At 41.3% G+C, this 18,501-nt stretch overlaps 1 protein-coding gene across 4 annotated transcripts in view; it reads right to left on the bottom strand.

The window, feature by feature from the left end:
* LOC143333597 (vesicle-fusing ATPase) overlaps positions 1–18,501 on the bottom strand; it is a 34,892-nt gene that overhangs the window by 11,782 nt on the left and 4,609 nt on the right. For 2 of the 4 annotated variants that reach the window (XM_076751702.1, XM_076751703.1), the window contains exons 2-4: positions 8,788–8,805; positions 2,303–2,388; positions 52–151 (exon numbers count right to left, since the gene is read on the bottom strand). In XM_076751702.1, coding sequence (XP_076607817.1) covers positions 52–151; positions 2,303–2,388; positions 8,788–8,805 — 204 coding nt within the window. The remainder of the gene's footprint in view (positions 1–51; positions 152–2,302; positions 2,389–8,787; positions 8,806–18,501) is intronic. The other 2 variants (XM_076751705.1, XM_076751704.1) reach the window with 1 other exon arrangement.

Below are 18,501 nucleotides of genomic sequence, written 5' to 3'. Positions count from 1 at the left end.
AACAAGTGGTAATTAACATGTGAGTGCGTGCATGCGTGCGCGTGTGTGTACCTGCGGCAGGCTGAAGGCGATGCTTCCTGGTGTCACGGTGTGGTGGGTCTTGACTGTGAACACAAACTTGTGGTTGGGGGTGGTCTTCACAGTCACGTGTCTGCAGAGACAGGAGACAGTTGGTTATTCATGTGCTATTATTTCTTTTCTCAATCAGTTTATTTTATCCAACCTGTCACTGCCATTCCTTCTTCCCCACAGTTACTGTGTGGGGATTAAAGGTGTATTAATAGAGTTTTTTGGCCACAACATGAATAATGTTTCAGCAAACACTTGCCTTTTACACATCCAGTAGGACAGAGAGTGTGGACCAATATCAGCTTTCATTCAGAGTTTCTGGCCACCTGATAAATATTAGCTCAATATTCAATGTCCTTCTTGCTCTTGTTTGGTCTCCTCCAGCTCTGGGGGGCATATGTGCCTCTTTAGCTACAAAATGCTTGACTAGCTTCATCAGCTAGTTGCTAACTGTCAGTCTACAGTTATCCAAAAGAGAGTAAAAAGCTGAGAGGTCAGAGAATCACAGAGCTGGGTGACAAATCTCTGTGGGTTTGTGAAGACGTACGACTTCTTTCATCTTGCACATATACATTTTCTCATTTTAGATTAAAGACACTGGTTCGTACAGCTCATTAATTAATTCAGATATTCCACAGATCTTTTTACAGGTTACTTCTCGGGAGATGAGGAAAAAAACACAGAAGTATATGGAAACCACGCAGTGCTTTCTGATTGGCCAATTTCATTGAGGCTTTGCTGAAAAGTTGCCTGATATGAAGAAGAAAGGTCAACTCCTGACACTCAAAGGTCTGGACTCAAAGGCTCATCAAAAGAGTTTAAAGTGAGTCTGCTGTGAGACAGAGACAGAAACAGATGTAGAATAAAAACATGTTGTTGACACTGAGGAATGCATTACATCACATCATTACACTGGGCGTTAACGCCTTCCTTTTGAAGATTCGTGTCACCTTGAAGCTTCTTCAAGTCGTGACTTTAACAATACAATGCCTTATCATCAGACTATGATGTGCTGCAGATACCAGAGAAAAAGCCAAAAAGCTTCGCTGCTTGGTGGCACTGAATGACAAACACGAGGCTGCAGTTGCCATGGCAGCAAAAATATAGGACATACTCATTAGTCTTCAAATTCTAACAGGTTATTTTGGTGGAAACTAATGTGGGCATCAACATTTATACCATAACTTAACAGGATCTGGTTGCATGAAACACCATGCATTTTATTTTTGAAACGTCTTTGTGTTTTTTTAGTGTCTCATACTTATGCAAACCTACACATGCACACACTTTCATATGTTTGCTGCTGCAGTGAGCATGTGTCACTCCTTATGAAAACCCTCTGTTGTCTGTCAGCAGCTCAGTCGCATCATATTTTATTGAAGTTATTTGTTTCTTCAACGCTCGAGATAAAAGCAGCAGGAACGCGATGACATCTGAAGTGTCTGAACGGTTATCACGCTGCAGGACGCAAAACCTCCCGGAGAGGCTTTCATTTCACAGCGGCACAAACTGGTCTGTCATGATCAAAAAATGCACACACTAAAAAAAAGTAATAATCATAAAAACAAGGGTGTGTGTAACTGCTTTTTGTTCCACAGTGTATTTCATTTACAGGGTCGACTGTGATGATGTCAGTGCAGACATGTCAGCATTTGGGGTAACATGAACACCCAGAGTGGAGACAACTTTTGTTCTGGTTTGGCAAGATATGAATCAAAATTGAAACTGAGCTGAAATTGACTTTAATGAACATTCGGCAATTTTCACTCTACATAGCATTTCTTCTTGTTGCTGGCAGAGTCCTCCATTCCTGTGCTGGATTCCTACGACCTTAACACGCACAAGGGATACACAGGAAATGATGGATGCATGCACGTCAGTATTAATTGTTCTGAATATTATCACACTGGTCAGGGATCAGATCATATATGTTTTCATGATGGTAGAATGAGAAATGAACCATATTACTGTATGCTCTGTGAGTCAGGCCGAAAAGGCCGATTTCCACATCATATTCTTGCAGCTTTAATTATCATTATTACAATATCCAGTGAAATAATCACGATAATCACACCCTGCAAGTCGTGCAGCCTCATGTCAGCTGATTGACTGTGACCTTCTGGATGAATGATGAGGTGGGTGGATGGATGAGAAAATGATTGGAGAGATGCCGGGTGTGTGCGTGCTGTTTGTTGACAAAAGCACTGAGGAATAGGTGATAATGACTACTCACTGTCCTGACTGCAGATCCTTCTCGCTCACCACAGCACAATTAGTCAGCGACAGCTCATCTGTCGGGCATCGCGCCGCTTGCATGGTCTGCGAAGAGGAAGACAGAGAAAAAGAGCAACATCAAAACCACATCGAGCATGACTGAACATTTTAGATTCCAGCAGAGGGTTTTTTTTTCCCTTTATTTAATGCTGAACGCGAACTCTATGCAACGCATTGAAGTGAGATCAATGGTTTAGATGGAGCGTTCCAGCCGATCAAAAGCCGATCGAAGCAAAATCATATGCATTTATCAGGATTTTAAAATTCCAACATGGTATAACTGTGGCTGAATTTCACACATCCATTATATTTTTCTATTCAGCTGTACGTTGTAAGCATTTCAGTGTTAACTGAACTGAGGCCGACTAAGTAGCTCAAAGTCGTCTTACGAGTTCTGAAAATATAAAATCATCTGAGTTAACTGAACTTGAAAAAAACGTAAAATATGGAGTCGAATCAACAACAGTTCCTTTATCGTTCCTTTGCATTGTGTTATTATGATGAAAACAAACAAGCACTAAATTTAACATGCATTAAACACACACACAGCATTCCATCAGGAATATTTGCTTCAAATCTACAAAAGACGAGGGCCTGTTTTAACTGGTAATATGCTGCTGATGTTTCCTCTGGAGTCTCAGCAGTAAATTCATTCAAGTCAAAAGACTTCAAGTCAGAAGAGCTCATTATAAGATCTGAAGTGCTCTAAAAACTTGAAGTTATAATTTGGACTAACTTGAAATCAGTAAAAACTTGTATATTTACTTTAAATTGGTAGCAGAGTAGAAGCATTCTGGACGTCACAGGGTGTTGCTGACACCTGCTGAGACAGCCGGCGGTGAAAGTAACTGCATATGTACTCGAGTAGCATACTTAAATATAATTCTGAGGTACCTCTGCTCGAGCATTTCATATTTCAGAGGGAGATTATTATACTTTTCACTTTGCTATATACAGTTACTAATTAGTTTTCAGGGTAGGATCATACATTAAAAAGCAGCAGGAGTTTTATCTGTAATGGAGTAATTGGTTGCTTCTACATGAGTAAAGGATCAGAATACTTGTTCCAGTACTTTAGATAACCTAAGTTCTAATTGTAGGTCTAGAAGGATGAATTACACTAGGCTACGTCAGGAAAAGTGATGAAGGTTTCACCTCAGTTCTATTATTAGAGAGGTGAGAACTGTTTCAGTGACATGGTGTGGGTATTTTTATCTTCGTCATGAGCATGGAAAAAGTGGACAACCCTAATCTATAGCCAAAAAAAAATAAAAAATAAAAAATCTCTTCTCTGCATTAGCACAGAAAGGCCATGCAGTATTGTAAAGCAGGACAGCATTTTGGTTAATCACAGATCTAGTTTCAGCGTCTGCAGCCTGTCACACAGGCAGTAAGCAGCTTCAGGAAAAACAGAACGGCAACGCCTGAGGAGGAATTCCTCTGAATGTTTATCTCAGAGCAAGTGAGGAATCAATATTGAGCAGCATTCAAGTGTTACAAAGGGAGGGAATAAAGCAGGAATGTAGAACAACAGCATAAAGGGGGGTGAAGGTGAAATAACGTCATCCTATGGGTGGAGGTTGGCGTAGAGTGGTGCACCACACACACAACCGCCACACAGGAGCCCAGAACTCCATTCCCAAAACCAATACTCAATATTGATTTTTTTAAAGGCAAACCATGATCTTTTACTGAACGTAGCCAAGCGGTTTCTGTGCGTAACCAAGTTTCTCAGCCAGCTTTATTTTGAAAGTCTAGTCAGATGTTGCATATTTAGCATATCTGACATGACTGCAGAAAGAGAATGAGTGTTCTTCTCATGCCTAAGGGAGGCAAAAAGTAACATGTGAATCACCAGCTGGCCAGAGACAGAGAAATCATATTTGGGATCTTTCAATGTCTCAAAAAAAAAAAAAAAAAGCCTATCTCATCAGTTTTATCTGACTATTTGACTTCAATGCCGTTTGAGCCCTTTCAGGCGCTCAATATTGTACAGTGATAAGACAGGTTATATTAGTTTTCCACCAAGGACACACTGCCATGTCCTCATCTTCGACACAAATGGAAAGGCCTTTGTAGTACAACCATCTCTGCAGCACAGGAGAAAGGTAGAGAGATTGAGCCGCGAGGTTCAGCAAGCAGAGAAATTCCAATGCACATCTCTGCAGCCTGAGCGCATGAAGTGGTAACCATGGCAACTGCATTAAGCAACCAGGCAGAGCCTCCGACGATACATTGGGCTTTACTGCCAGCTGATTTATCGCGGGCTTAAACGTCTCTGTCCCTCAGAGGCAGCGGAGGTTACGCTGCTGCAAACTGTTTTAAGCTACTGGTGTGAAATACGTCAGACGGCACTTCTACTGTGGACACGCTGATAGGTCAGCTCCTGCTGCTCCCTGTTTGATCTGCGCATTGCTTCAACTAACCATTTAAAGCTACTGCCATATAGCAGCTTGTTGACAGACAGTGAGGAGACTTTCCCTCACATTTATCTTCAACACGTCCCCTTTTCAAACGTTCATGATCACTCACTCCTGAAGGGAGCATCTGGCTCTTCAGCTGCTAAATGCTCCACTTTTTTGGGGGGTGACAACAGTTGCCTGCTGTGTTTGAAAGCACCAAAACTGGAAAGACTAATCTGTTAGAAAATGAGCTGAACCTCATTATAATCCTCTGTAAAGCCGAGGGAAGCTGCAGATTCAGGTGTTGATTCTCTTTCGGTTCATCATTATGCATCGTCACATCATATCCATTTTAAAATATTCCAGCCATTTGTTTGCAGTAGTGGACAACTCAATCAGGTAAGGGTCCTGTTACTTAGCTGATTGTATTAACTCACTGTCTGTCAGTACAGTGTGTGTGAATCCATAACCAGCTGGCATATAAACAAGCATCCACCACTGTCAGATCGTTCTCTGACTTGCAAAGCTGCACCCTCTGCAGCAGCCTAAGATTTTATTGATCTCCTTTGATCTCCTGCCAAAACAGCACATAAATGCAATTATATTTAGCAGTCGTCAGGCCTCCTCATTAGGAGAGTAGCCATGGATAGAAAACAAAAACTGTTTGATGGGCGAGATTCCAGATCCAGATGACGAGCAAAAATCTAGTAACCCTCCAAGCCCCCCCCCGAATTTCTGCCACAGCATTTTGTAGCAACGTGTTTGTGCTGTTTCATGTCTTTTTCCAGCCACCAGTGCAACATGAGATAAAGTGCCAAGCATGTGAGATCTGAAGCAGAAGATCTGTCATCAACCACCTGTTGATTACGGAAAAACTCTCAATCAATTATCGCATGACAGGAGACAAAAATCAGAAGGATGACGGCATCCTGAGGCGTTAAGTTTACTTAGACAGAAAGAGAGATGCGGATAGAGCCATGATGAAACAGCACTTTATATTTTGTACACTACCTGCATTTTCTACATTAGAAAATAAAAGACTGTAGATAGAGAGAGGAACTGGGAATCAGGGCTGAGACAAACTGGTAGAAAACACTGCAGTGCTGGCATCGTGCCCACATCTCCTGCTCCCCTGTAGTCTGGCCAGACAGAGGTGAAACAGAGCAAGACCAATGTGTCAAAAAAGCCTTAAAGGGGCCTTTCACCCAAAATAACCATCAGTTCTTTCCCTTTGCTGTTAATTTCCCAAAGATGACTCCATCACAGCCAATGGATAGATATTTGATTCTCTTTACCGAATAGAATCTGTCAGTGTTCTTATCAAACATATTATACAGCAGGGCTGAAATACAACAAGGGTCACACAATCTAAAACAACAACACAACAAACTACAGCCTCAAAAATGTCAATTCCACATTCACTTTCATAATGTCTGGGATGAGATTTTAAATCAACAATGTCATAACTACTCAGACTTACTGATCAAGGCTGTCAAAACAAGTTTAAGATGTGAATGTTTCAGGAGTTAAACTCAAAATTAAAGCTGCACTGAGCAACATAAAACTGACTAATCATCACTGTACATCTCCTTATATACGCACCTGGTAGCTGTCTCAGGACTACGGCTGCAAATTAGCCATCAAGCTAACCCAGACATATTTACATTGATGTCGTCACTGCAATGTCGATTAATGTGCACAAATGCTCCATTATGTTGACCCGCTGACATGTGGGTTTATCAGAGCTCTTACTGCTGAACAGCTGCCTGCTGTAGCTGGAGGCTGATGAGAGCTGTGAGAGTGAAGCAAAAACTGTAAAGCTGCAGGCCATAAAGCCAAAACAAGGAGCTGAAAGACACCACAGTGCTCTGCACCGCAGAGTTTGGGGATAATTCAAACATCCTGCCTGAACATATCACAGATGTGCATGTATTTATATTTTTCCAAATGCTTAATCATTAGGACTTCGCTGCTTGCATGTATCAAAGTAAAAATATGCAATTGACACATTTCTTGAGCAATTATCAATCACAAAAGGTCTGATTCAGAGATTCTCTGACTAGTTCTAAATGTAGTTGCAGCTATCTTCAATATTCTAAATATTCACAGTGCAGGTATCTCAAATATCATTACAACCAATCAAAACCATTTTTGTTGAGAACGGCAAGCCATAAACTGGGGAATGAAAAACAATTTCACTCGTGGAACAAAACACGAATGTGATACATGTTGAAAAACATTTTGTGGTAATGGAGATGGGAAATATTGCTTTCAGCAGGGACAGCAAAGTGGCAAAAAGATCGATGTGGATGATGGAGAGGACAGGAAAGAGCAAAAGCATCATGAAAAACAAATATAATCTGAGTATCTGCAGACTGCATCCCATCTAGGCTACCCTAGAAAGCATCTGGGTAACCTAAAAAGCAGTGACCATCAAGTATCAGAACATGGTTTATTTAAAGCCCGACACAATGACAGCTGGTTAGAATCGGTCTTTTAATTGTTTCTCTCCCGAAGAAATCAAATATAAAAGATTATGGTCCTTTCAACCAACAGTTCAACCACATCTATATTTAAACTTACAGTATCAAGCTTTCAGATCCTCTTGTAGAAGTAAACCTGGGATGTGGTTGGCAATCATGTTCATGTTCATATAATGTGTCTCATATTATCTGAAATTGCACTGTAGCAAAATAATCTTGACTCGAAGGTCAACAAACATTTTTTTTCTGGGTCTTCATCAGCAGTCCAAATTCCAAATGAATTCCAAAGGTGACAAGTTTAATGACAAAAAGAATGATCTAAAGCTGGGTTTTTCAAAGTCTGACACTGAGGTCGTCCTCCATGTTCTCGGAAAGTTAAGCTAAATCTAAAAATATGTGCATGCGTGTTCAGATGTGACTGAACTGTGACTCCATGCAGGGCGAATTTTCATCACAGCAATCAGACACTAAATGTTTTAATAAACCTTAAACGCCTCCATGCGCTCTGATTGACAACCACTCGAACTGCGACCACAGTCACCAGCCTCCCGTTGTCTTCAGAGCATCCATTTGCACCTCGTCCCTTTCACGTCACACAGTATCTAACCCACGGAGCTCGCCTGGGTTTGGAAACCTCTGATCACAGCATCCATTGAAACATTGCAATCCACTCCTGGAGCACAACCCACGTCTCTGCTGTCCATGTATATCTTTGTTTTTACACATTTCAAAGCCCGCCATCTGCTCCATCATTGGTCAGAACAAATCTATCCTCTGTCACTCTTTGGCTAACCTTACAAACACTCGTTATTGATCTAAGTGTCAAATAAGCGTCAGGTCAAGTAGGAGAAAATAAATAAATGCTGAAACAAACTGAAGATGGATGGTGTTCACCATTTGTGAAGGAGCAAACTTTTTCAGACAGCTTTTAACAGGCAGACAGGGTTTCATACTGACAGGATAACTTCTGCCCGGAGCGGAGCTTTAAATAACCATCAACCACTTTATTGCTCGACTAAAACGACATCATTACTCTATCAGATCCCTTGAATATCAACCTTCATTTCACAGGTAGGATCTTAGACGTTAGTAAAACTTGGCTACTGTGCTATAATATCAATCTACTTTGCTGGATTCAATCTGTGCTCAGACTACCAGCCACTTGAATCAAAATGGTGAGCTCCCAGTGGAACAAACCCATTTTGTTCTGGGCTTCAGAGACTACGCAGTTGCAGTGCGAAAGGGGGGGTGATTCATGGATGTTTCCAATGCGTCAACATGTGAAACCAGCCTTACATTGCAGCTCAGCCATTGAGTGCAATGATGCCAGACATTCTAGGGTTGCTGCTATGCGCATGGTTGCCTGTCTCCTGAGGTGCTAGCCAGGTAGCTAACCTGCAGCATGGGGCTGGAAGCAGTGACGCACGTCCTCTATGCAACCCTCTCCAGCCAGAGAGCCACAGACTGTTAGCACGCTGTCAGGGTAGCACATATGTCCCACATGACGAGGAAGACGGCAGCTCGTTTTGAAAGTTTGACAGGTGTGTATCCATACATACCTTGAAAAATATTACGACCTTGTAGCGCCAGCGTAGGCAAGCAGAGAGGAAGGACAGAAGACAGTATTTGAGACAGAGCGGGACTTAAAGCAGCAAGCTGCAGAGGCTGAGGTGCGAAGCTGTGGCAGCTGAAGACAGGTGCATTCAAGTCGCATTCACATGTATGGCTTCACTCAAGCAGGCCACACTCACACACACACAGAGATCACCTGGGGTAGGTGCATGCATGCCAGATTTGGGGTTTGCTTGGATTGGATTCAAACCATTTTTCAATATTTCTTCATTTTCTTTTGCCAATTTTGCACATTCTCCAGCTACAAATTTCACCCCAAATCTGGTCGTGGTTTGATGATGTGAGTTGTTTGCTGAGTGCCATGCCAAACATACAGCGTTATGTTCATCATAAGGCTGCATCTCTTCTCCACATTAGAGACGAGGTGCCAACTGTCTCATCGTGGTAAGAGACAAGATGGATAGAAGGGACAGGAATCAGCAGATTTTTCCTCTCTGGTGGGTGAATGTTAATTGTTAATGGATGAGAGGGGGGGTGTCATCAGTGTGACCATATTGCGAATGGGAACCTTCACTGTGCCCTTATGGTAATTTCATTTCACATGTCATTCAATCAATGCTGTAAATCAGTCAATCATGGATGAATACATTTGGAAATCCATAATCTGTGAAGCAGAATTTAAATCCATCATGGTGGAGGAAGGGCAGCGATTCACACCAGCACTAGTTACTGCTTTGTGTTTGGTCTGTTAGGACTGGATCAGCTAGCATTAGCCGGCATGCTCAAACAGACAGGACATAACAGGTAGTGGAAGAATATCAGAAGAAAATACATGAACAAGTTTTAACAAGCGCTCACGTTAACACCATTTCTCTTGCATGAATTCCCTGTTTGACTTCCTGCTTCATTTACTGAGCAGAACTGTGTCTACCTTTGCCTCAAGGAAGCCCAGAGCTGCCTCTGACAGCTCTTTAAACTCATGAGGAACAGCAGAAAGACACAGCTTCAAGGTGAAAATGATCCTTGTCAGAGCAGAAAATGACGGAAACACATTCATATTTCATTTTCTAGTCAATCTTCCTATCTATCTATTGTGAACACTTGGTAGCATTAGCTTGAAATTAAATCACACACTTTATAGAGTTCATAAAATCCATTATGAAAGCATAATAAAAGACTCATATGAAAGAATATAGTTCAAAATCTATGGGAAATGTGCTTATTCACTCTCTTGCTAAGAGTTAGATGAGAGGATTGATATCACTCTCATGTGTGCATCGTAAATATGTAGCTACAATCAGCAGCCAGTTAGCTTAGCATAGCATAAAGACCGGAAGCTGGGGAAAACAGGTAGCCTGGCTCTGTCAAATGGTAGCAAAATTTGATTATTATTATTTTTTTTTATCTTAGAGGACAGTAGAATCCTTGTAGTTATTCACCATTAAAAACATAGATTAGTTTATGAATAACAAAAAAAATGCCACTAATTTGAACAGTAGAGCTTTGTGTGATCATCACCCAACTCCTTCAGATTTATCTGGTGAGCCACCGGGAGGCTCCGACACACAGGCTGGGAACACTTTACATGGAGAGACATGAATCACAATTATTTAGAAATGCACAATAAACTGCTGAAATATTTCCAGGACCTTGAGACATGGAGATCATCCTTCCTTCTCAATTTCTTTTCTCCCTTGCTTCTTCCCTCCTTTCCTCTGTCATTAAAATATTGGCTCTTGACTTTTGGGAAAGAGTGCTGTGACTGCAGTTTGGCTGTAGACACGAAGAAAAGCTCCAACAGTCTCTTTGTTTGATTTACTTGGAGAAAACACAGCTTCAGCCAACGCCTGTTGTGTCTGGCCTGCTGATATGAGACAAAGAGCTGGTCCAAGGATCTCCTCTGAGTTGCTGCTGGCTCAGGTGTTTCTTTTCGCCCTTTCAAAGCTGCACCTCTCTAAGTTAAAGTAATGTGTACTTACTAAAGCTATTTTTCCCTGCAACCTCTATGATGTTTGATTTCCCTTCTGCCGAAACATCCTCTCTATCATCTCTTTCATTCTGTTGCGTTCAATCGCCTGATGCTGTCTGTGGAAAAATAATCTATCCCTGGGCTTTCTGTGAAATGATTTCACTTCACTGCCGCCCTCGTCTAACTGGTTATTGCATTCATTTCAGCAAACATCATTATGTCCAGCAACAAGGAATCATTTTAAAACTCTAATCAATTTTCCATCTTTTTAATTCGGCCATGTTATTTCTTTCAGTGGCTGATCGTTCGGCCTCTCTCCCATGAGCCTGTATCAAGTCTGCTGTATGGTTTCTTCAATGTATTATTCAAAAAGTCTTTCCCCTCTTTTGGCAGTGGTGTGTGTGTGTGTAACACTGCAGAAGCAGGGAGTGGCCGCATAATGAAACGGTCACTCCCCTGCTAAATATTCCTCTTATTCCAAGCTTCCCATTAAATTATTCATCCTGCGGGGCCTCATGGGGTGTATCCAGTGAGATGTCTGCATTGGAAGTCGATGGGTAATGAAGCTGCTGCTGCAGCAGAGCTGAGGTTTACAATGTCGACACAGCCGACACCATGGTTTCTGTTGTCCCCTGTTGAGCTGGACTACAACATGACTCGTGAAGATGATCTCAGCTTTAATCAAGTAGTCCATGTTAGCAGTGCTTTACAGATGCAATATTGTATGTTGTATCAGCAGAATCTCTGCATAGTGGAGCAGTTAGCAGCTAAAGAGCCAGATATTGACCACAGGAGCTGGTGCAGACCAAACAGAGAGCTAAAGGGAGAGTGAAACACAAGTACACACAAGTTTCCCCCACTGGAAAAATATATTCTGTTGTAAAAATATATATCAGTAGCCACTTTATTATGTACACCTAGCTATAACTAATGTAGTCCAATACAACAGTCCTGCAATAAATCCTACCATCATGATGGTTATAAGGTTTATTTCTGAGAACAGTATGGCTTTTCTGGAGGCTCTAGTTTATGTGCTTCATTCATCATACTGAGAGGTGTTTCTAATATTATGTCCAGCCCATTTATATGAACATGCAATGCAATGCAGTTCCACAGCACCACAAACACGGTGCAATCTGTCCTCCAAAATGACCAGACAGTCAACGCTTCTCTAAAACAGCTTCAACAGACTGAGGATTTATTCCATGGCTGGTGTATTAGACTGCATTAGATGGTCAGATAAGTTAATCAGGATGTTCTTTTATTGGATTTTTGATAAACAATGCGTTGAGTGTGTTCTTATACATGACGGAAAGCTCTGGCAGAACTCAATCACTTCATCACATTAATGGGAAGCAGCACAGAGACACTCAGCTTCTTCAGTATGAGAAAACAACTGAGAAAGGACGAAAAACCCAACGATGAGCTACAATCATTCAATCTTAATCATGTAAGCTGATACAACTCAGCCTCTGCGCTCAGTTTGGCTTTGCGATCTTGCCACAGAATGTCAGAAAAATCAATGTCAAACAAATTTGTTGCATTTACTTCACTGCAATTCAATTTGAAACCACTGTTTGACTTTTCCGTCCAAGGGTATGAAATATGAGCCCAGGCCAGCGCTTAATTGTATCTTACCAACACAAGCTTTGGAATATATGCAATAACATGTACAGTATAAACACATGAAACACAAACAGGGCTTAAAAACGCTGATACTGATTTTGACAGATGCTTGATTAAGCTCCTAAAAAGCCAAATTACAATAGATGACAGGAACCATCCAAAATCATCTACAAAGCCTTTGATTAGCTCCTGCTCAGCACTAAGGAGTTAAGAGCCACAAATTCAATATCTGCCATCAGCCCTCACAGAGCACATTATGAAATTAATAAGCTGCCTGTAGGAGCCAACTCACTTTTCCATTCAAATACAACACACTAAGTAATTTCTTGGCAGTCTTCGGTTGAAGACGGTGTTAAATCATGTTTAATTCTTCCCTATCAGATGTCATTTCATATAATTTATAAAAACAAAATGCCATTTTTCTCACGAGATTCTAAATGTTGCAAAGAATAAAAAAGGGCACATAAAGTAAGTCTAAAAATGTGTTAATGCAACAAATGCAGTGAATTATATGAACCATTAATCACACGGGCCACGTTCAGCTTCGGAGCTATTTTGGGTGAGCGGCCAATTATTCATCCACTGCAGAGGATCGTCCAACTTTCACTTCCTGTCGCAAAATTCTCAGTCTGTGAAGTGTGCATTAGTGCGAGCAGCTCGAGAAAGAGTCCGCGGCGTCATTCAGAGGTCATCAGCGAGTGCACTTCAAAACCTGACTGTGTGTTCCAAGTGCTTCCACGCCATCTCAAAACCGACACAGGAAACGACGCCTGTCTCTAGTGCTGCCCTGCATCGACGGCTCTGCTGCAAGAAAAACAACACACCACGGGACCCACCAGTCAGGTGCACAGCAGTGACTGGCAAAACACGACTTTGAATGGTCGCGTCTAAATGCAATCCACTAAGGTATTGTACTGTGTCAGCCAGCGCTTGCAAGCTGACAAGGAGATAAACTGGATGGATGGGTCTTGCTCACGAACACTGTGTATGCGGTTAAACACTCACTGTGGCTGGGAGGTTTTATCATGACTTTCTGTGGAGTCATATTAGAATGGTAAAACCATATTGTATTATTGTTTGCTGTGACAAGCGCTGGAGCTAATAACATTAACGATGGTTCTGTTCAAGCAATTACTGCAATGCAGCAAATAGAAGAGCCGGACTTGGAAAATAATTGAGGGTGAGAATCTACGGTTATGAGTGACTGCAGCTGCTGTGGGATGTTTTCTCTTTGATTAACTCGTTCCATTTCTCATTCTTAACATAGGACATTGCGGGCAAATTAGCTGGCCAGCAAAGCAGGAAGTCCCTCCAGGCAGGAAGTCCAGGCTTGGCCATTGGTGTTGTTATTAGTTCCATCTGTGTTTGACAGGTCAAAATGTTTCTTGTCTACTTAACTTCAGCTTTATTCCTCATTTTTCCTGGTGGTCATGTGCGTCCACTCATGAGTTTTACAACCACTGTCCTGCTTAAAGGAATAGTTCACCATTTTTTGGACATACACTGGTTCTCTTTCTTGCCAAGAATTACAGGATTGATACCATTTGCTAATATAAGGCTACAGCCAACAGCTGGTTAGCTTAGCATAATTAAAAACATGGGGAAACATCTAGCCTGCCTCTGTCAGTAGTTTTGAAAATGCCAAGTTGCAGTTTTGCACTGGACTATTTCTTGGGTGGAAGTATTGACTTTCTGCTATAATCCCCTGTAACATCACAACTCAACATTTCGTGAGTCGTACAAATGAACCAAACCAGATATAATGTGAACTTTAGAGGTTCTAGTAGGTGGATTTTATTACGTTTGGACACAACCAGGCTCGCTCTTTCCCCCTATGTATGTCAAGCTCAGCTAAGCGGCATCTTTAGTCTTACATAGTCTTACATTTAATGAAAGTGCTGTCCATCTTCACATGCAACTGTTGGCAAGACAGTGAATAAGTATTTTTACCAAAATATGAAACAATTCTTTTAAGGATCCTAAATTCAAAATCTTATAAAAGTGGTGACTGAGTTCATAGCAGTGCAACACAGCTCACTGCACTTCACATCAATGTCCTTTATCTATTTATTAGTCAAATTTGCCATGTTGTTATTGTCATATATTAATACTGAATAGATATTCTTATTAATATTGTGATATTATCTATTATTATCACTTAGTCCTAACCCATAAATATTTTCCCTGTTTAATTCTTCAAATGGATGTGCTAGGGCGGCAGAATAAATAATAATAATATCAATTATAATAAAAAAAACACGCCAACACCCACTCTGAAAGCTGCTCCTGTCCTCAGTGAACACACACACACACACACACACAGGCTCAGACGTAGACACTCCCAGAAACACAGTGTGTACAGCGTGTGTGTGCATCTGTGTGTTAGCTTTGGTTGTTGTGTTGGCTGCCCCACAGCAGAGAGTTGCTCTCTAAAAATAGCTTCAGCTCAGAGCTCAGAGAGGAAGGCCCTGCATTGAGACACTCTGGGATTAGCCATTGCTATCTCTCTCTGAACACACACACACACACACACACACACACACACACACACACACACACTCAGGCACACATTCCTAGACACACCTGCTCGCATACTAAACAAGCAGGTATGCGACAGGCACAAACACAGTCTCTATCTACGGAAGACATATACTCATGTATGTGGTTTCATACAGATGTGTCATGCCCATACACATCCACACTTGAAAAGAGGCTGCTACTGTTACACATTTTTAGGGTTTGTTGGCATTTACATATTTTACCTTGTCAATAGAAACATTTAATAGAAATCTGACTCCCAAGCTGCAGAAAACATCCATGTTCAAGTTAGCGGGCCGCACAGTTAAGCTATGTTAGCTTGTCACTCCACTGAAGCAGCAAAGTACGGAGGACCACAGATGACATGTAAACGGGATGAAGGACTTTATTAATTGATATTAAAAAAAAGGTGTCTGTAAAAAAAAACAAACAAGTAGCTGCATAATTTAAAGATAGGCTAATGAATGCACTGATAAATCAAATTTCAAAATCACAGTGAAAATGACGTTTTAGAGAAAAATGGTGAATTAACAATACAGTACAGGATTTAATAAGGATTGTGATTCCAAAATTTCAAATTCATGAAAAGACTGGCCATGCAGAGGCAGAGAAAATGCATGTTTTGGTGCTGCTGCTGGTTGTCAGTCCAGGTGAGTGTGGTGCAGGTCATTAATCAGGATTATAAAAACCAGTTTGAAGCAGAGCGACAGAGATGTCGACGATGCAGTCTGCTGCCTCCAAAATTGGGGGTGGGTGCTAAGACAGAGGCAAAAGCAGAGGAGCAAATAACAAGGTCTTGGTGAACAGTTGCTGAGCAATAGATTGTGGAACCACAGGGAAATTATGAAGGAAATAAACTGCTCACTTCATTAAAGAGGAGAGAGAAAGAGACCATGGAGAAGGGCAGACACACATCGGGAGAGCTGCCATCTTTTGCAACCCACTCATTTGTTCCATTACACAAGCAGGCGTGTTTCATGTTTTTTTTTTCCCTCTGATCGTACAAACAAAAGCACCCATCTCTGTCTATTGATTTTGACACAATTACATCAATCAGATTGTCCTTGAAACACAAAAAGCATGAACGCTGCACTGTTGGGAAACTAAACAAATGTTGGCAGCAATGGGGAGAATTTCAATATAGCTGAAGCATCTGTCAGAGTTTGGATTGAGTTTGAGGCTTTTGCCTTAAAATACCTTGAAATTAAAACTTCAAATTTCACGTCCACAACATGCAGTGTTCAGAGTCAGCACAATAGTGTTTCACTAGTTAACCCAGGTGCATCCACACTCCACACAAGGTTTCTTCTAATTGGAGAAATGACGAAAACCAACAAGATGTTTGTACACAGCGGTTACCTGTAATAACAGGATAAATCAGACACTGTGGTAAGTTTAACATAAGTATGGGCTCAACCATTTTACTCTTCAACATTTGTGATGTTGACATGCTTCAGCTTTGGGTTGCTGCTCTCTAATCCAGTGGCTTTCTGAAGGCCAGATGACTGGTGAGCCTGCTTGGTGGACGGAGGGTCATCAGTTTGGTTTCAGCCACAGCCAAGAGTGTGTCCAAGTGTCTTACTGTTTGCTTATCCTTGGCCTTAAACCGAAGAATACTGTCTGTGTTTACTCAGTCTCAGAATCCACCAGCTATTGTCTGATGACAATTTAGCCCCTGGAGGCAATATTGCCAATGGATATCCAGATAACAGCTACCTGGGATAAGACGTCCTTTTCTGTGCATCGGTCATGGTTTACAGTCTGATTAGCTACTTGAGAATTTGGCTAATCTCTACAAACAGATATCTGCATATGAATGCATATACATTTAAAAGCAAAAGGCTAACAAAAAGCCATCCGATGGGTCAAACAATACATTTAAGCCAATGCGTTCTGCCGCTTTTGCTGTTCTGCATACAACCACAGCACACTCAAACGTGATTGGTCAATAAGACTACAAACAGACCACAAATAGAAACCCGAACGTTTCTGATACCAAAATCTTGTCCCATGCCTGCAGATTCTACATTCATATACAGATTCTATTTATAGAGATTAGTGTTAACTTAAAGGTCCACTGTGTCGGACTTAGTGGCATCTAGTGGTGAGGTTACAGATTGCAACCAATTGAAAGCCTTTTGCCTCCCCCTCCTGCACAGTGGCCACGGAAAACACGAAAAACCTGAAAGGCACTCCCTAAAGTCACTGTTTAGTTTGTCTGTTCTGGGCTACTGTAGAAACATGACAGTGCAACACAATGGGCTCTGTGAAGAGGACCGGCTCCCTCTGTAGATATAAAGGGCTCATTCTAAGGTTAGAAGAACAGCTATTCTTAGTTTCAGCTGATTATACACAGATGAACATACTCATAAATATTATATTCCATTTCTGCCAGATCTTCCACTCTGGACCTTTAAGTGCACAAGGCAAACACAGACAATCCCTGCGTGAATCCTGAGGTCAATTCACCATCCAATTCACCAAGATAGTAGATCAATAATCCATTAACAGCTCACCAAACTGCACAAGCCCTTCTTTAAGGGTCTGATCACCCATATGCATCTTAAAGATGCTGCATATTAGAATAAAGACTTTGGCTGTGGTTTACAGTTGACCAATCATGACTCAGCAACAATGACTATGGCAGTTCTGTTGAGCTTGGGATTTCTCCACGAGCGTGCATGCACTGATACTGTGCATTTAAAGAGTTTGGACAGACAGCAAAAGTGGTTAATTCAACAGTAAGATCTGGTCAGAAAGGTTGATAAATGACTGAGGTTGAAAAATTGGCTTTGAATCAGTTATTTTATTTTGAAAAGTGCCATTCAATCAAGCATGTAAAAGATTTCATGTTTTCAACATTGAAATACTAATAATACTGACTTGGTGCCTAAATGTTTATCTAAATTCTCTATTGTAATGTGATCGTTAGGCTAATGTTAGCCATTAAGCATGTGTGATGTTGTTATACAGTCTCTTTCCTACTCTCATGGTGCCAGCTATTACTAGGCTGAGGCCATGGCCAGTATTTTTTTTTTTTTTTTGACAAATGACTTAAACAGCTGGTGTAATTTATCATCAAAAGCAAAATCAGTTAGTTGCAAACACTGTTTCTGATCAGATGCACCATGACAAGCTAGCAGCTGTGTGTTCACCGTATCTCTGCATCTTCCCTCACCGGTGGACAGTCAGTCGAAAACAGCCCAGCCTGGAATCAGCACCAGGACAAGCAAACCACAGTGTTTCTTATTTTGGCATTATTGATGGATTCTCTTTTTACCTTCCCCCTCCACAGGGAATTCAGCACAGAGGGTCAGGTACAGCAAGTTGGTGTAACACCCAGAGTGTGCACATCCTCTTCTCCTCCCCACTGAAAGCTTTACTGGCAGGATAATTACAAAGCTATGAAAAATTCATGAATATCTTTGACAAACAGGCCATCACCTGCTTTGGAAGTGAGAATTGGGAGACATGATTTTCAAAACAACTTTTCTGCCAACACCATCGGACACATAGGTGATATAAATGGTGAGATTTATCAAGGCGATATTAACCTTTGAATAATTCA

Source organism: Chaetodon auriga, chromosome 16 (genome assembly GCF_051107435.1).
Source record: "Chaetodon auriga isolate fChaAug3 chromosome 16, fChaAug3.hap1, whole genome shotgun sequence".
Lineage (NCBI taxonomy): Eukaryota > Metazoa > Chordata > Actinopteri > Chaetodontiformes > Chaetodontidae > Chaetodon > Chaetodon auriga.
The sequence above is the reverse complement of the archived record's forward strand: the minus strand, read 5'-3'. Positions and strand labels throughout refer to the sequence as shown.